This window comes from Chaetodon trifascialis, chromosome 13 (genome assembly GCF_039877785.1).
Source record: "Chaetodon trifascialis isolate fChaTrf1 chromosome 13, fChaTrf1.hap1, whole genome shotgun sequence".
NCBI classification, from domain to species: Eukaryota; Metazoa; Chordata; class Actinopteri; order Chaetodontiformes; family Chaetodontidae; genus Chaetodon; species Chaetodon trifascialis.
In genome coordinates this window covers 14,482,782-14,494,225 of record NC_092068.1, presented here as the reverse complement: position 1 = coordinate 14,494,225, position 11,444 = coordinate 14,482,782, and the positions used below count along the sequence as shown (strand labels likewise).

The 11,444-nt window shown below is 41.8% G+C and overlaps 2 protein-coding genes across 2 annotated transcripts; one reads left to right on the top strand and one right to left on the bottom strand.

Moving 5' to 3' along the window:
* Nucleotides 1–2,467: 2,467 nt before the first annotated feature.
* cutc (cutC copper transporter homolog (E. coli)) lies at nucleotides 2,468–7,191 on the bottom strand. The gene is made up of 9 exons (XM_070978403.1): nucleotides 7,094–7,191; nucleotides 6,927–7,005; nucleotides 6,617–6,676; nucleotides 6,288–6,497; nucleotides 5,075–5,110; nucleotides 3,606–3,739; nucleotides 3,480–3,507; nucleotides 3,293–3,398; nucleotides 2,468–3,179 (listed from the first exon to the last, which is right to left on the bottom strand). Exons 2-9 carry the CDS (start codon nucleotides 6,994–6,996, stop codon nucleotides 3,068–3,070), a joined length of 756 nt encoding a protein of 251 aa, XP_070834504.1. The 5' UTR covers nucleotides 6,997–7,005; nucleotides 7,094–7,191; the 3' UTR covers nucleotides 2,468–3,067.
* A 294-nt stretch (nucleotides 7,192–7,485) lies between these two features.
* cox15 (cytochrome c oxidase assembly homolog 15 (yeast)) lies at nucleotides 7,486–11,368 on the top strand. Its single transcript, XM_070978393.1, has 9 exons — nucleotides 7,486–7,679; nucleotides 8,410–8,606; nucleotides 8,695–8,817; nucleotides 9,129–9,315; nucleotides 9,586–9,753; nucleotides 10,039–10,120; nucleotides 10,626–10,780; nucleotides 10,932–11,045; nucleotides 11,134–11,368. Exons 1-9 carry the CDS (start codon nucleotides 7,602–7,604, stop codon nucleotides 11,263–11,265), a joined length of 1,236 nt encoding a protein of 411 aa, XP_070834494.1. The 5' UTR covers nucleotides 7,486–7,601; the 3' UTR covers nucleotides 11,266–11,368.
* The last annotated feature ends 76 nt before the right edge of the window (nucleotides 11,369–11,444 follow it).

The window sequence follows — 11,444 nt, the reverse complement described above, 5'->3', positions numbered from 1 at the left end:
CGAAAGTTCTAGTTTTGAGGGATTTCTGGAGTTTTCTTAGTCATCCTGATGACTCTGTAAACCTACTTCTTGAAACAACCAGAGGATATTTTCCGATATGGAAGGGAGATGTGGGACAGAAAGAAGGTCAGAAACACATTTTATCCCCATAAAATAAGAAACAAATAGCCTTGTCACAGAGTGCAGCTGCCAACATCTGTGAAAGTGCTCATGCAGACAAACACGCCCAAATTTCAGATCAGTCTGTCTTAGAAGCGCAAGATAGTCACAGAAACACTGGTCATCGTGGATCGCAGTTAACACAAAACGTGTGGCTTCACAGAGTGTAAGTGACACAATTGGTCAATATCTTCTTTATATGTGCGTCTCTAACTAGGAGCCAATTTAAACCTGAAAGAAAGCTTGCATTGACAGATTCGCAAAGTGGTGAACCTCGCTCCATCCTCGCTTGTGAACGACTGAGCCTTTCCAAGATGTCCCTTTCATGCCCAATCATGACACTATCACCTGTTACCAATGAAGCTGTTTACCTGTGGAATGTTCCAAACAGGTGTTTTTGGAGCATTCCACCACTTTCCCAGTCTTCTGATGTTCCTGTACCAACTGGAACTGCGTCCATAGCAATGTAAACTCTGTAGCCCTTTCTAGATTAGCCTACTCAGCATTACAATTCACATTGAACTGAACATTTCCATTGATGGTGAAGTGAGACAAGTTGAGTGGGACAATTATTGTGAGAACACCAATAACGTTAGAATATTAGTATTATCATTATCATTTATTGTTTAGACGCAGCAGGTAGTGCGTGTGCCTCACAGCCAGAAGGTTGCCGGTTCGATTCCCAGGTCGGGCCTTTCTGTGTGAACATGCCTGTGAATATTCTCATTCATCCAGGTCATTGTAAGCTTCAGGGCATTCAATCGATCGCAACTGGACTTTGTCAGATTGTCTTGGAAGACGTTTCGCCTCTCATCCGAGCAGACTAGATAGGACAGCTCTAGTCCTAGGACTAGAGCTGTCCTATCTAGTCTGATGAAGCCTGCTCGGATGAGAGGCGAAACGTCTTCCAAGACAATCTGACAAAGTCCAGTTGCGATCGATTGAATGCCCTGAAACCTTTCTGTGTGAAGTTTGCATGTTCTTCCCGTGCATGCGTGGGTTCTCTCCGGGTACTCCGGCTTCCTCCCACAGACCAAAAACATGCTCATTAGGTTAAATGGTGACTCTAAATTGTCCTTAGGTGTGAGTGTGAGTGTGAATGGTTGTCTGTCTTGTGTGTTGCCCTGCGATCGACTGGCGACCAGTTCAGGGTGTACCCCGCCTCTCACCCGTTGACAGCTGGGATAGGCTCCAGCCCCCCCGCAACCCCGAAAGGGATAGGCGGTATAGAAAATAGATGGATGGATGGATTTATTGTTTAAATTAGTGTGTACAGTACGGTCACTGAGAGTGGTGCTCACCAGATCTGCTGCCATTGCATGGATCAGAGGATGGTATCTTACTCCACTTTTCCCTATTTTTAATGGTTGGAGCTCAGTAACTCCTCAGGCTGCCCTCACATCTGTGCCCAGTCACAGACAAGATCTCAATACCCTCTAGACCCGCCTCGGAGAGGAGTTGGACAGCTGTGCTGTAATCAAGCTGTGATTGGTGTATCTCCTCCAAATCCCAGCTGCTGGGATGATTTGGTAACATTTGCCCAGGGAAATTGTACTCCATGGGCTCATGAGAGTACACACTGCTTATCTGTTCAGTAGCTGTTGTGTCTCTTTTTTAGTGGGTAAAGGTAGAAGGCTTTAGCGTCAGGAGTGCAAAGGGATGTTCAACACAGCACCTCTGAACCCCAGAGGAGCTGCAAATCAGTGCTGGCTGATGCCTTTCCTGTTTGTGCGATCATTTTTAACTATGGATTTAATCCATTGCTGGATTTGAAGGTAGCACAACTCACTATTTCAAACTTTGAGAAGTCCTAACTGCTATGTAGCTGGCAATGCAGTACCACTACCACCCTTTTACCGCTGGAGTTTTAAACAGATGCATGAGATGACTGCCACACCTGATTGAGGTTTTCTACCCTGTGTTTTCTGTCACAGTCTGTTGACATTTTCTTTTCTACAAACCAGTCTTTATACGCTGCCATAGCCCATACAGTGCTCTGTTCAGTGTTTACCTCATATCTGCCTTGCTCGGTTCTGTTTATTTCTGTCAACTTTGTGACTTTTAACCTTTCTTGCTTTTTCTGCATCATTTTCTTGTTTTTCTTTTTTTCATGGGAACAGTTCAGCCCTTAACCATGAATCAAAACTTTTGTCCTCTTCAAATATATTAAAATGAATATTGCAAAATATTCCATGGTGTTTTCTGAGTAGTAATGGACAGCTAAATTTACCTTAGACTTAATTTACCTTCTTTCTGTAGAATGATCAACAATTAACAATTCAAAGTAGTGGGACTGAAGCACTTAAATTAATAAGAAATTGGTTTTAATTGCAGTAAACATATGACAACAATAAGAATAAAACTGGACTTAACAGTTAAAGTTTTTTTTTAATTAAATTCTGAGCAAACTGAATCAAGTCACAATGTTTCTGTTCTTGTAAAAAATAGTACACAATAGAAACCAATAGTTCACCAATAGTAAAGGTCACAGCTTTGCATTATCTTCCACTGTCAATATTGAGTGCTGTAAATAAATATAGGTCAACTATATGGCAACTGGAAAAAATGCTATTCTGAAAACAACAGCAGCACTGGCCAGTGCTTTTCCATATCTATGAAGTCTTAAAGTATTACACTTTCTGAGGCCACATACAGGTTTGCAACAGTAACAGTAAATTATTCATGGTCTCCACTGTGAGATACTTTGATAGACTGCATATTCCAGAGGGTTACAGGGCTCTCCCTGAGCTCTAACTGTACAGAGACTGTTTGATAAGTGGTAAAACAGAAACAGAACAATTCTGAAATGCCTCCTGATTCTGGGCTTTCGTCCAAATAAATGAAGACATATCAGTATAATTACTCATGATCACTTCTGAGGTATCTCTTTTGTTGTGCGTCATGATTGTCACAAGGTATTTCTGGCTATTGCATTGAGAGTGCGTACTTTGCTCACATCTGCCACCTTCAGGCCGTACTCAGGTGCTGAGAAAGCCGCTCCCATCGTCACGCAGGTGTTCCTGCACGTGGAAACATCATTGGACAGACAGCAACAAGAAAAAGTTTGTTTCTAAGTTTTATTCTCCATACTTACAAGAAATCTTAATGTATGGCAGGCTGGATTTAAACATACCTGAACTTCATGGCAGAATCCTTACTGGAGCGGGCTGAGCAGTGAAACTCCTGAGCCCCAGACCCCTCTAGGATTCTCTGCAGGTTCCTCTCTGTGATACCCCCTCCTGAATAAAAAAACAAAACATAAATAAACAATTGAGAAATAAAAAAAACACTGCACACAAGAGAAAAACAAAAGCACTGACCTGGCATGATGGCAATTCTTCCTTTAGCCTTTTGAGTGGAAGAACAGGTGGAGATAACATAAATAGCCATGCAGTTTGCATATGCACACATGCAAACATGTTTGTACACATATCAGTTCTACATACTTGATCAATGAGCCGTTTAATGAGCGGGAGTCCCTCCAAAGCAGAGGTGTCACAGCCGCTTGTCAGCACACGCTGGAACCCTAACGATACCAGAGTCTCCAGAGCAACCACTGGGTCATGAACCATGTCAAAAGCTGCAGGAGGATCGATATTAGTTTCAATAACATGAGTTCAGACTCAATAATAAACAGTGTATCAGTCTTTTAGGCACCTTTTAAGCAACAAACTTGAAAGCCTTGATGAAGGACTCTGAAGAGCTTTTACTCCACTGAGCCTCTGTGATATTTTTTCAAGTCTACATTCAACGAAAACATAATTGCAACACTTTTGTTTCCATTTCTGCTTTTCAGTGAGTTGAAGTAAAAGATCTAAGAAGTATTATGTGCACACAAAAGGCTTATTTCTCTCCAGTTATGTGCACACATTTATTCAAATCCCCGTGAGTGAGCACTTCTCCTTTGCCAGGTTTATCCAGCCACCTGACAAATGTGACGTATCAGGATGCTGATTAAACAGCATGGTTATTGCATAGGTGTGCCTTGGGTGGCCACAACAATAAAAGGCCATTCTAAATTGTTCAGTTTTATCTTGAAAAACATTAAAAACATTTATTAGGCACTGAACTATGGACTTCACATGACTACAGCTACAGATATGCGTTCCTTTTTTTTTTTTTTTTTTGCGAGGGGGGTCAGTGCCTCTCAGGCTGTTGATTGTGGTCTGTAGAACGTTGGCCCACTCCTCTTCAATGGCTGTGTGCAGTTACTTGATATTAGCAGGTACTGGAACATGCTGTTGTATGCCTCAATCCAGGTTATCCTAAACATCCTCAGTGGGTTTCATGTCTGGTGAATGTGCATGCCATGCAAGGACTGGGATGTTTTCAACTGTGTACAGACCCTTGAAACATGAGGCCTTGCAGTATCATGCTGCAAGATGAGGTGATGATGATTGTACACATCAAGTATATAACACAAACTGGCTTGTTCCAACTCCATGAAATCGCCCAAATATGGCCCATTTGGTCAAAATCAGATGCTGTAATCCTCTTTACAGCATGGCCTCATAACATCTAGAATCGACTACTGTAATGCACATTTCTCTGGCCTACCTAAGACAGTAAAAGGTCTCCAATTGGTCCAGAAAGCGGCTGCGAGAGCCATCACAAGATCTATGAAGATAGATCATATAACACCAGCAGACACCCTAATTTCAAAATCCTCCTTCTTATCATGAAGATTTGAAAGGTCTGGCTCCCTCATATATCTCCAGCCGTATTTTCCAGACACTCCAGAGAAATAAGCCCTTTGTGCGCACAAAAGAAGTCCTACATCTTTCACTTCAACTCCTGCAAAAAGGAAGCGAAAATGAAAGTGTTGTGTTTCTATTTTCGTTAAGTGGAATTGCCGGCAGTTGCAAAGAATCAGAAAGTTGTAAGGCTACATGTGATATAAAGGAGAAAATCTTACCTCGGTGGAAGGTGACAGGCAAAGGTCGAGCAGCAGCTAGTGAGCAAAAAGTGACAATCAGAAAAATAAATGGAACAATACAAAAAACAAAACACACCAAACAAAAAAAATACATCTGTTGCAAAGTTGCAGTATGAAAGAGTATCGGAGCACTGTTTCTCTCTTTGCAAGCACGACAAAACTACTGATTTCTTATCTTCCCTGGTGTGGGATCAAGTAAGTTATGTCTCATCTTATCTTCCTATGGACAGTTGTACTGTTGTTTCATTTAAAGCCTGAAACATTTACTTGATTTTATACAATGTATTGTGTATTATGAGCAAGTGCCAAAACAAAGTGTGAGGATATTTAGGAACGCATACAGTGTGATACAGCAGATTTCAAGAATACATGACTGGACTGATTTCTCACCACAAATACTGCACACCAGTCAGGTCTCACCAGTGTCTTGGCTCTGTTTGTTATAATGTGATTCACAGAGGGTATATAAGTATTCAGGACTGTCTTCAGTCTTCAGGAACAGGTACAATTTTATTCGATGCTGCAGAGAAGTGTGTATTTTTAAAGATGCACCTAAGGTGGAATACTGAAGGGGAAATGAGATGGATTATTGCTACAATATATTCTCTTTCTGACTTTCTGATTTTAATGTCAGGAAAAAGTTGAAGTCCATTATACAGAAAGTCAAGAAAATTATGAAACAATTATCAGTAACAGTGGGAGGATGGCATCTGGACCAGGTATAAAAAAACAACACCCTTTTAACAGTAAAAAATTTGACTTGTCCTAATGTGTCCCTAACAACATCAACACCAGAGTTGACAGTTGGTATTTTATTATGGCAACTTGCATGAACTTAGAGCTCTGAGACTGGAACAACTAAATGGAATTCAGCCTTTGTTAATGTTATTAGACATGCCTGTTTGGTTCGTACAATGGCTTGCAAAAATGCCTGCTGCTTCCAAAATGGCATTTTAGTGAGGAGGTTTTTGTTTTGGCAAGATTCCAATAAATAACATGGCAGCGTGAACAGAGAACCTTGTTATCTCTGATTCTGGGACATTTGTGTTATGTAAGGCGGGTCTTTTCAAATGTTTTCTTTGTAAGTTAGAGCAACTAAACATCACGGACTGTTCAGTGAGCATCTTGGTTGTTTTTGGTTAGTGTCTTTTAAGCCCATACAAAGAAGATGAAATATACAGGCAGACATTACCCAATAGCTCCATACAGAGCTCTGCATCCACCCGTCCATCCTCTGTCAGGGCTCCCAGCACTAGTCCATCAGCCCCCTGGCTCTTCATCAGCTCTAAGTCCTTCCTCATGACCTCCACTTCCCGGTCTGAGTACAGGAAGTCCCCCCCACGAGGCCGGATCATCACATAGACTGGGATTTTGACATACTGTTTCACTACCTGCAGCAGACCTGTTGCAAAGCAAATAACGGTGGCAGGTGTGACTCTGTGTGCTTGTCTGGTCTCAGCAGATCCAGAACAAGAGCTTAGGGCTGTGCATGAATATGTGTCCTGAACTGAACTGGCTCACCAAGACTGGGGGTGAGACCCCCCTCCAGAAGACTAGAACACAGCTCAAGTCTACCTGCACCTGTCAGGAAAGACAAGCGTTCAAACTTTATGGTCCATAGCTTTTGAGGCATGAATAACACTGCACTTTAATTTAACACGCAGTACTTAGTACAGATAGTAGCTGTCCAGAGTCGCACTTAAGTTGTGATTGATTGGCCGCAACCGTTGCCCCTTACTTTCAAGTAGTACTGCCTGTATTTATCAGGTAGGTCACAGTGGCCTTAATACAAAGAACACAACAACGCTCACTGACTTTCCACATTACCAACCTCCTCGCTCAGCATTGACAGCAGACTCCACGGAGTCCACACACACCTCCATTAAAAAGCCCTCTGCCATACTCACAGTCTAGACACAGACAGAGAGAGATTCAGTGTGAATATGTAAGTTAACACGTTCACAGTAATTTAGCTAACAACCTGTCAAATTCACTCACTGTCGAGTCATGGGACCTTATCAGGAGCGATATGCTGTTAGAATATGAAGCTGTTTGGGTGTCTCACTGACTACAGCAAGATCGTGGAGCTGTTTTCCGGTTAGTTGAATTTCTAACAACCGCTTTTGATGGGTGGGCGGTGCTATACGGGTTACGCAGTCCTCTTGGGTCAAAGGAAGGGACGGTGACCGCCCATGCGGGATATGCTATAAACCAAATCATGCACACACCATCTGCACGTCCCGTTCCTCAACAATAGAATTTAAATCGAAAATAATATACATATATGTATATTATGTAGTTATTTGTTATGTTTCGGGGACCGTGTTTCCTGTATAACAAAGAAAAAAAAACTTGATTTTTTTTCGCCAAGTTGTCATGACGTCAGAAGGTCAAAGTTGAACCGTTGGTTAAGAAACATGGTTTTATAACATCCGCTTTTTACTTACCTAAACTTCATCTTTTAAGACAGTACTGCAGGACCGCTTCAGCGCTAGCAGACACAAAGATGTTGCTCTTCAGCTCCGTACGAACAACGCTTTTTTGCGGTTGCAGAAATGCTGGCAAGGCATTTCAACACAGCGGCGTGAGTATATAGTTAGCTGCTAACGTTAGCTAAATAGCTAAAGCGTGAAAAAGGTCAGACAGTAAACTGCAAGCAATATAACTATGACACGGTATGTCAGACATTGTCGAGAAGATAACCCATTAGCTAAGTCTGTTTAGTTTCACATTGATGCTGTTTTCAACGCGTTTTTAATAAAGGTATGGCAATTCAGGTCACCTGGTTGGTTGTACTCCGCAGTAACACTCACCTCACCGACCTCCCATCATCCGATGTTGCGTTTACGGTCAAAGTAAGGCCAGCGCTGGCAAATAAAATGAATCCAAGACACAAGCGATGTAAAACACTACTTAAAACTCCAAGTGTTCTCGTTTTGCAGTTTCCAATAACGACTTTTTCCCTATTCCCAGACATTAAACCAAACAACCAGTCAGGCTGCAAACCTTTGGTTTAAAGTACTGAAGATCTGACAAGTCATTAGGATGAAGTGAAATCAGAAGTGACCTGCTAGCAGGACAAGAATGAAGTATTACAAGGCCGAATGTATGTGATTTATGTATATGCTGCACTCGTTTATGGACCCGGCTTTGTGTATGTGATATGAAACAGAAAAGGTTCTTCACCAAACTGAAATGAATGTTTCTTGAGTGTCTTTAACCTTTACTTTGTTAACAAAGTAAATGTGACAGTTTTGTTAAGCATCTCAATGTAGAAGTATCCAGTGTTATTTTAAGTCCCCTTTCTCCTTTAGTTAGTGCAGCGGAGTCCACAGCCTCGACAGTGGCTTTTGAAAAGGGGCCAGAGCACCATCACAGCGGAGGCGGGGACCTCCTCCTCCCTGGCAGCAGCTACCGTCCCCAACGCGGCCACAAATCGCATACTAGGTCGCTGGTTACTGGGCTGCAGTGGGCTGGTGGTCGGGGCTGTTGTCTTGGGTGGTGTCACAAGGTAAAAGTGATACGTCTGTGTATAGTATGATAATTCTACTTGTGTAAATGTGGTGTTGATAGGTACTTACTGTATATGTTTCAATCAGGCTAACAGAATCTGGGCTTTCCATGGTTGACTGGCATCTGGTGAGAGAGATGAAGCCGCCTCAGTCACAGTCAGAGTGGGAGGCTGAGTTTTCCAAGTACCAGCAGTTTCCTGAATTCAAAATGTAAGCCCCCATCTTTTCTGTTTGCCCTGTCAAAACACACGTGTACAGTTTAAAGGCGCCCCATCATAATCGCTCATAACACTCATAACCAGCTCACATCACAAGTTTGTAAGCTGGCATCATTTTGAGAATGATTGACAGCAAATATATTTAATTTAGTTTTCACCTATATTTTATTTGCCTATTTGCATTTGATGCCAAACACAGCTTTCTTAAATATGTAATTGAATATACCACAGTGTTATGTATTAAACAAAAGTATGGGGTCTATCATTCAAAGATGAATTGTCTGTTGTCATTGTGTTTCCCAGAATGAACCATGACATGACTCTGCCAGAGTTCAAGTTTATCTTCTACATGGAGTGGGGTCATCGTATGTGGGGTAGACTGGTTGGACTTGCGTACATCCTCCCCACCATTTACTTCTGGAGGAAAGGATACTTCAATCGCTCCATGAAGGGAAAAGTGCTGGGGCTTTGCGGATTTGTCTTCTTCCAGGTAAGGCTTGATTCTGCTGTGATGATGGGAGAGGATTATTACTCCTTGCCTCACTCATGATTCATTAATTCATTCAACCTTTATTTTAACTTGGAAATGCATCGAGGTCGAGACCTCATTTCCAACACAGTTGAGCCAATTATTAGTTTCTTTCAAGAGCAAATTGGGCACTCTGTTTAATTTGTCATGATTAGCGTTGTCAAGTTATATGGATGTAAAATGAATATCAAAAAGACATGGATGACTGTATCATTGTGTGTGTCCTCTCAGGGTCTTCTGGGGTGGTACATGGTGAAAAGCGGTCTGGAGGAGAAGCCTGAGTCTTATGACATCCCTCGGGTCAGCCAGTATCGTCTGTCTGCTCACCTTGGTTCTGCTTTGTTGCTCTACTGTGCCAGTCTCTGGACAGGGCTTACTCTGCTGCTGCCTGCACACAAGGTACAGTTTTTCTTGCCTACAGACCAAATACTCATTATAGTTTCTGTCTGCATCTTAAGTAATACGGCTTTAACCTTGGTCTGTGTGAGCAAATTTGATTTGATTTGAAAAACTTTAATGTCCCTGAAGGGCAATTTGATTTGCACCAACAGAGCATACATATCTCACATCACTCACACAATGCAATAATGCAATAATATAATAAATACAGTAAAGTTATGCAGTTTGCAAGTTAGAAGTTTTTTGTTGTTTTTTTCATTCACGATGGCACCTCTTTCATCACAGCTGGCAGAAAGCAAACGCCTCCTGCAGCTTAGGAGGTTTGCCAAGGGTACTGGTGGACTCGTCTTCCTTACTGCTCTTTCAGGTATTGTTTAATCTAATCTAATCATCTGTAAATTATCTGTACAATAATCTGTGCAATAACTGGTGCAATAATCTGTGCAATTCATCCTGTACATAACAGTCCGCAAATACAATTTATAATTTGATAATGCTTATTTTTATATAATGCTTATTTTTATTACACTCTTTTGTATATACTTGCTGTTTTTTACCTAATTCCACCTTTTACTGGGGCTGCTGTAAATTGGAATTTCCCCTTGCGGGACAAATAAAGGTATATTGAATTGAATTGAATTGAATTGAATTGAATTGAATTGAATTGAATTGTGTGAATGAAATGTCACAAAATGTGTGAATGAATTTCTATGATTGATATGAGTGCATGGAGTACATTCAGAGAATCAAAGGGGGGTGTTAAAAGAATAACTAAGTACTTGGACATTTGAAGCTAATTTGTGAAATCTTGCAGAATGTTGCAGACTGTCAAGATAGATAAAAATATAATCTATACATATGCTTTTACACAGGTGCTTTTGTTGCTGGTTTGGATGCTGGGCTGGTGTATAACTCCTTCCCTAAGATGGGAGACCGATGGATCCCTGATGATCTGCTGGCATTCTCCCCTACCCTCAAGAACTTCTTTGAAAATCCCACAACTGTGCAGTTTGACCACAGAATTTTGGTATGTTATTTTTTCTGAACAGAAATAACCTTTAACCTTACCATTTAAACATTTTAGTTTAGGTGAAACATTATTTTAACCCTTCTCCTGTCTCGTTCAGTAAATTGAGAGGCAGCAGGTTGTTAACGGTCTTCTGAATTCTTTTTTCCAGGCAATTTCTTCTTTGACCGCAATTACAGGCCTCTATCTCTTCTCAAGGAGGATGATGCTGCCCAGGAGGGCTAAGATCGCCATCAGCCTCCTCGCAGCGATGGCCTATGGGCAGGTAAGCTGTCAGTTAGGCCAGAAACGTGGATTTGAGCTCAGTCAATTACATGTCCATGTAACTGACTCCGTGTGTTTGTACTCTTCAGGTTGCCCTCGGTATCAGCACCCTGTTACTGTATGTCCCCACTCCACTGGCAGCAACTCACCAGTCTGGTTCTGTGGCTCTTCTCTCTCTGGCCATTTGGGTTCTGGCAGAGCTCCGCAAGGTGCCCAAGTAAATGCCTGCTCCTTTACGGACAAATCCAATCCCCACCAGCCACAGCTCAAGCCTCTAAGAGTCAGCAGTGCCATTGTGAACGAGGCATTCAGAGAAGAAAAGTGGCATTAAAAAAAAGGCGTAACAAACAGAAAAAAGACATCTTTCATTGAACACTGGGATTTTATGCATACACTGGAG

What these genes read in the sequence shown, in the direction of transcription:
- cox15 (XM_070978393.1), top strand. Translation starts at nt 7,602, where the DNA reads ATGTTGCTCTTCAGCTCCGTACGAACAACGCTTTTTTGCGGTTGCAGA. An exon ending in GTCTTGGGTGGTGTCACAAG is followed by an intron (nt 8,607 to 8,694) that starts GTAAAAGTGATA and finishes TGTTTCAATCAG; the next exon opens with GCTAACAGAATCTGGGCTTT. An exon ending in CAGCGATGGCCTATGGGCAG is followed by an intron (nt 11,046 to 11,133) that starts GTAAGCTGTCAG and finishes TGTACTCTTCAG; the next exon opens with GTTGCCCTCGGTATCAGCAC.
- cutc (XM_070978403.1), bottom strand. Translation starts at nt 6,996, where the DNA reads ATGGCAGAGGGCTTTTTAATGGAGGTGTGTGTGGACTCCGTGGAGTCT. An exon ending in AAGAATTGCCATCATGCCAG is followed by an intron (nt 3,399 to 3,479) that starts GTCAGTGCTTTT and finishes TTTTTTATTCAG; the next exon opens with GAGGGGGTATCACAGAGAGG. An exon ending in GATTCTGCCATGAAGTTCAG is followed by an intron (nt 3,180 to 3,292) that starts GTATGTTTAAAT and finishes TTCCACGTGCAG; the next exon opens with GAACACCTGCGTGACGATGG.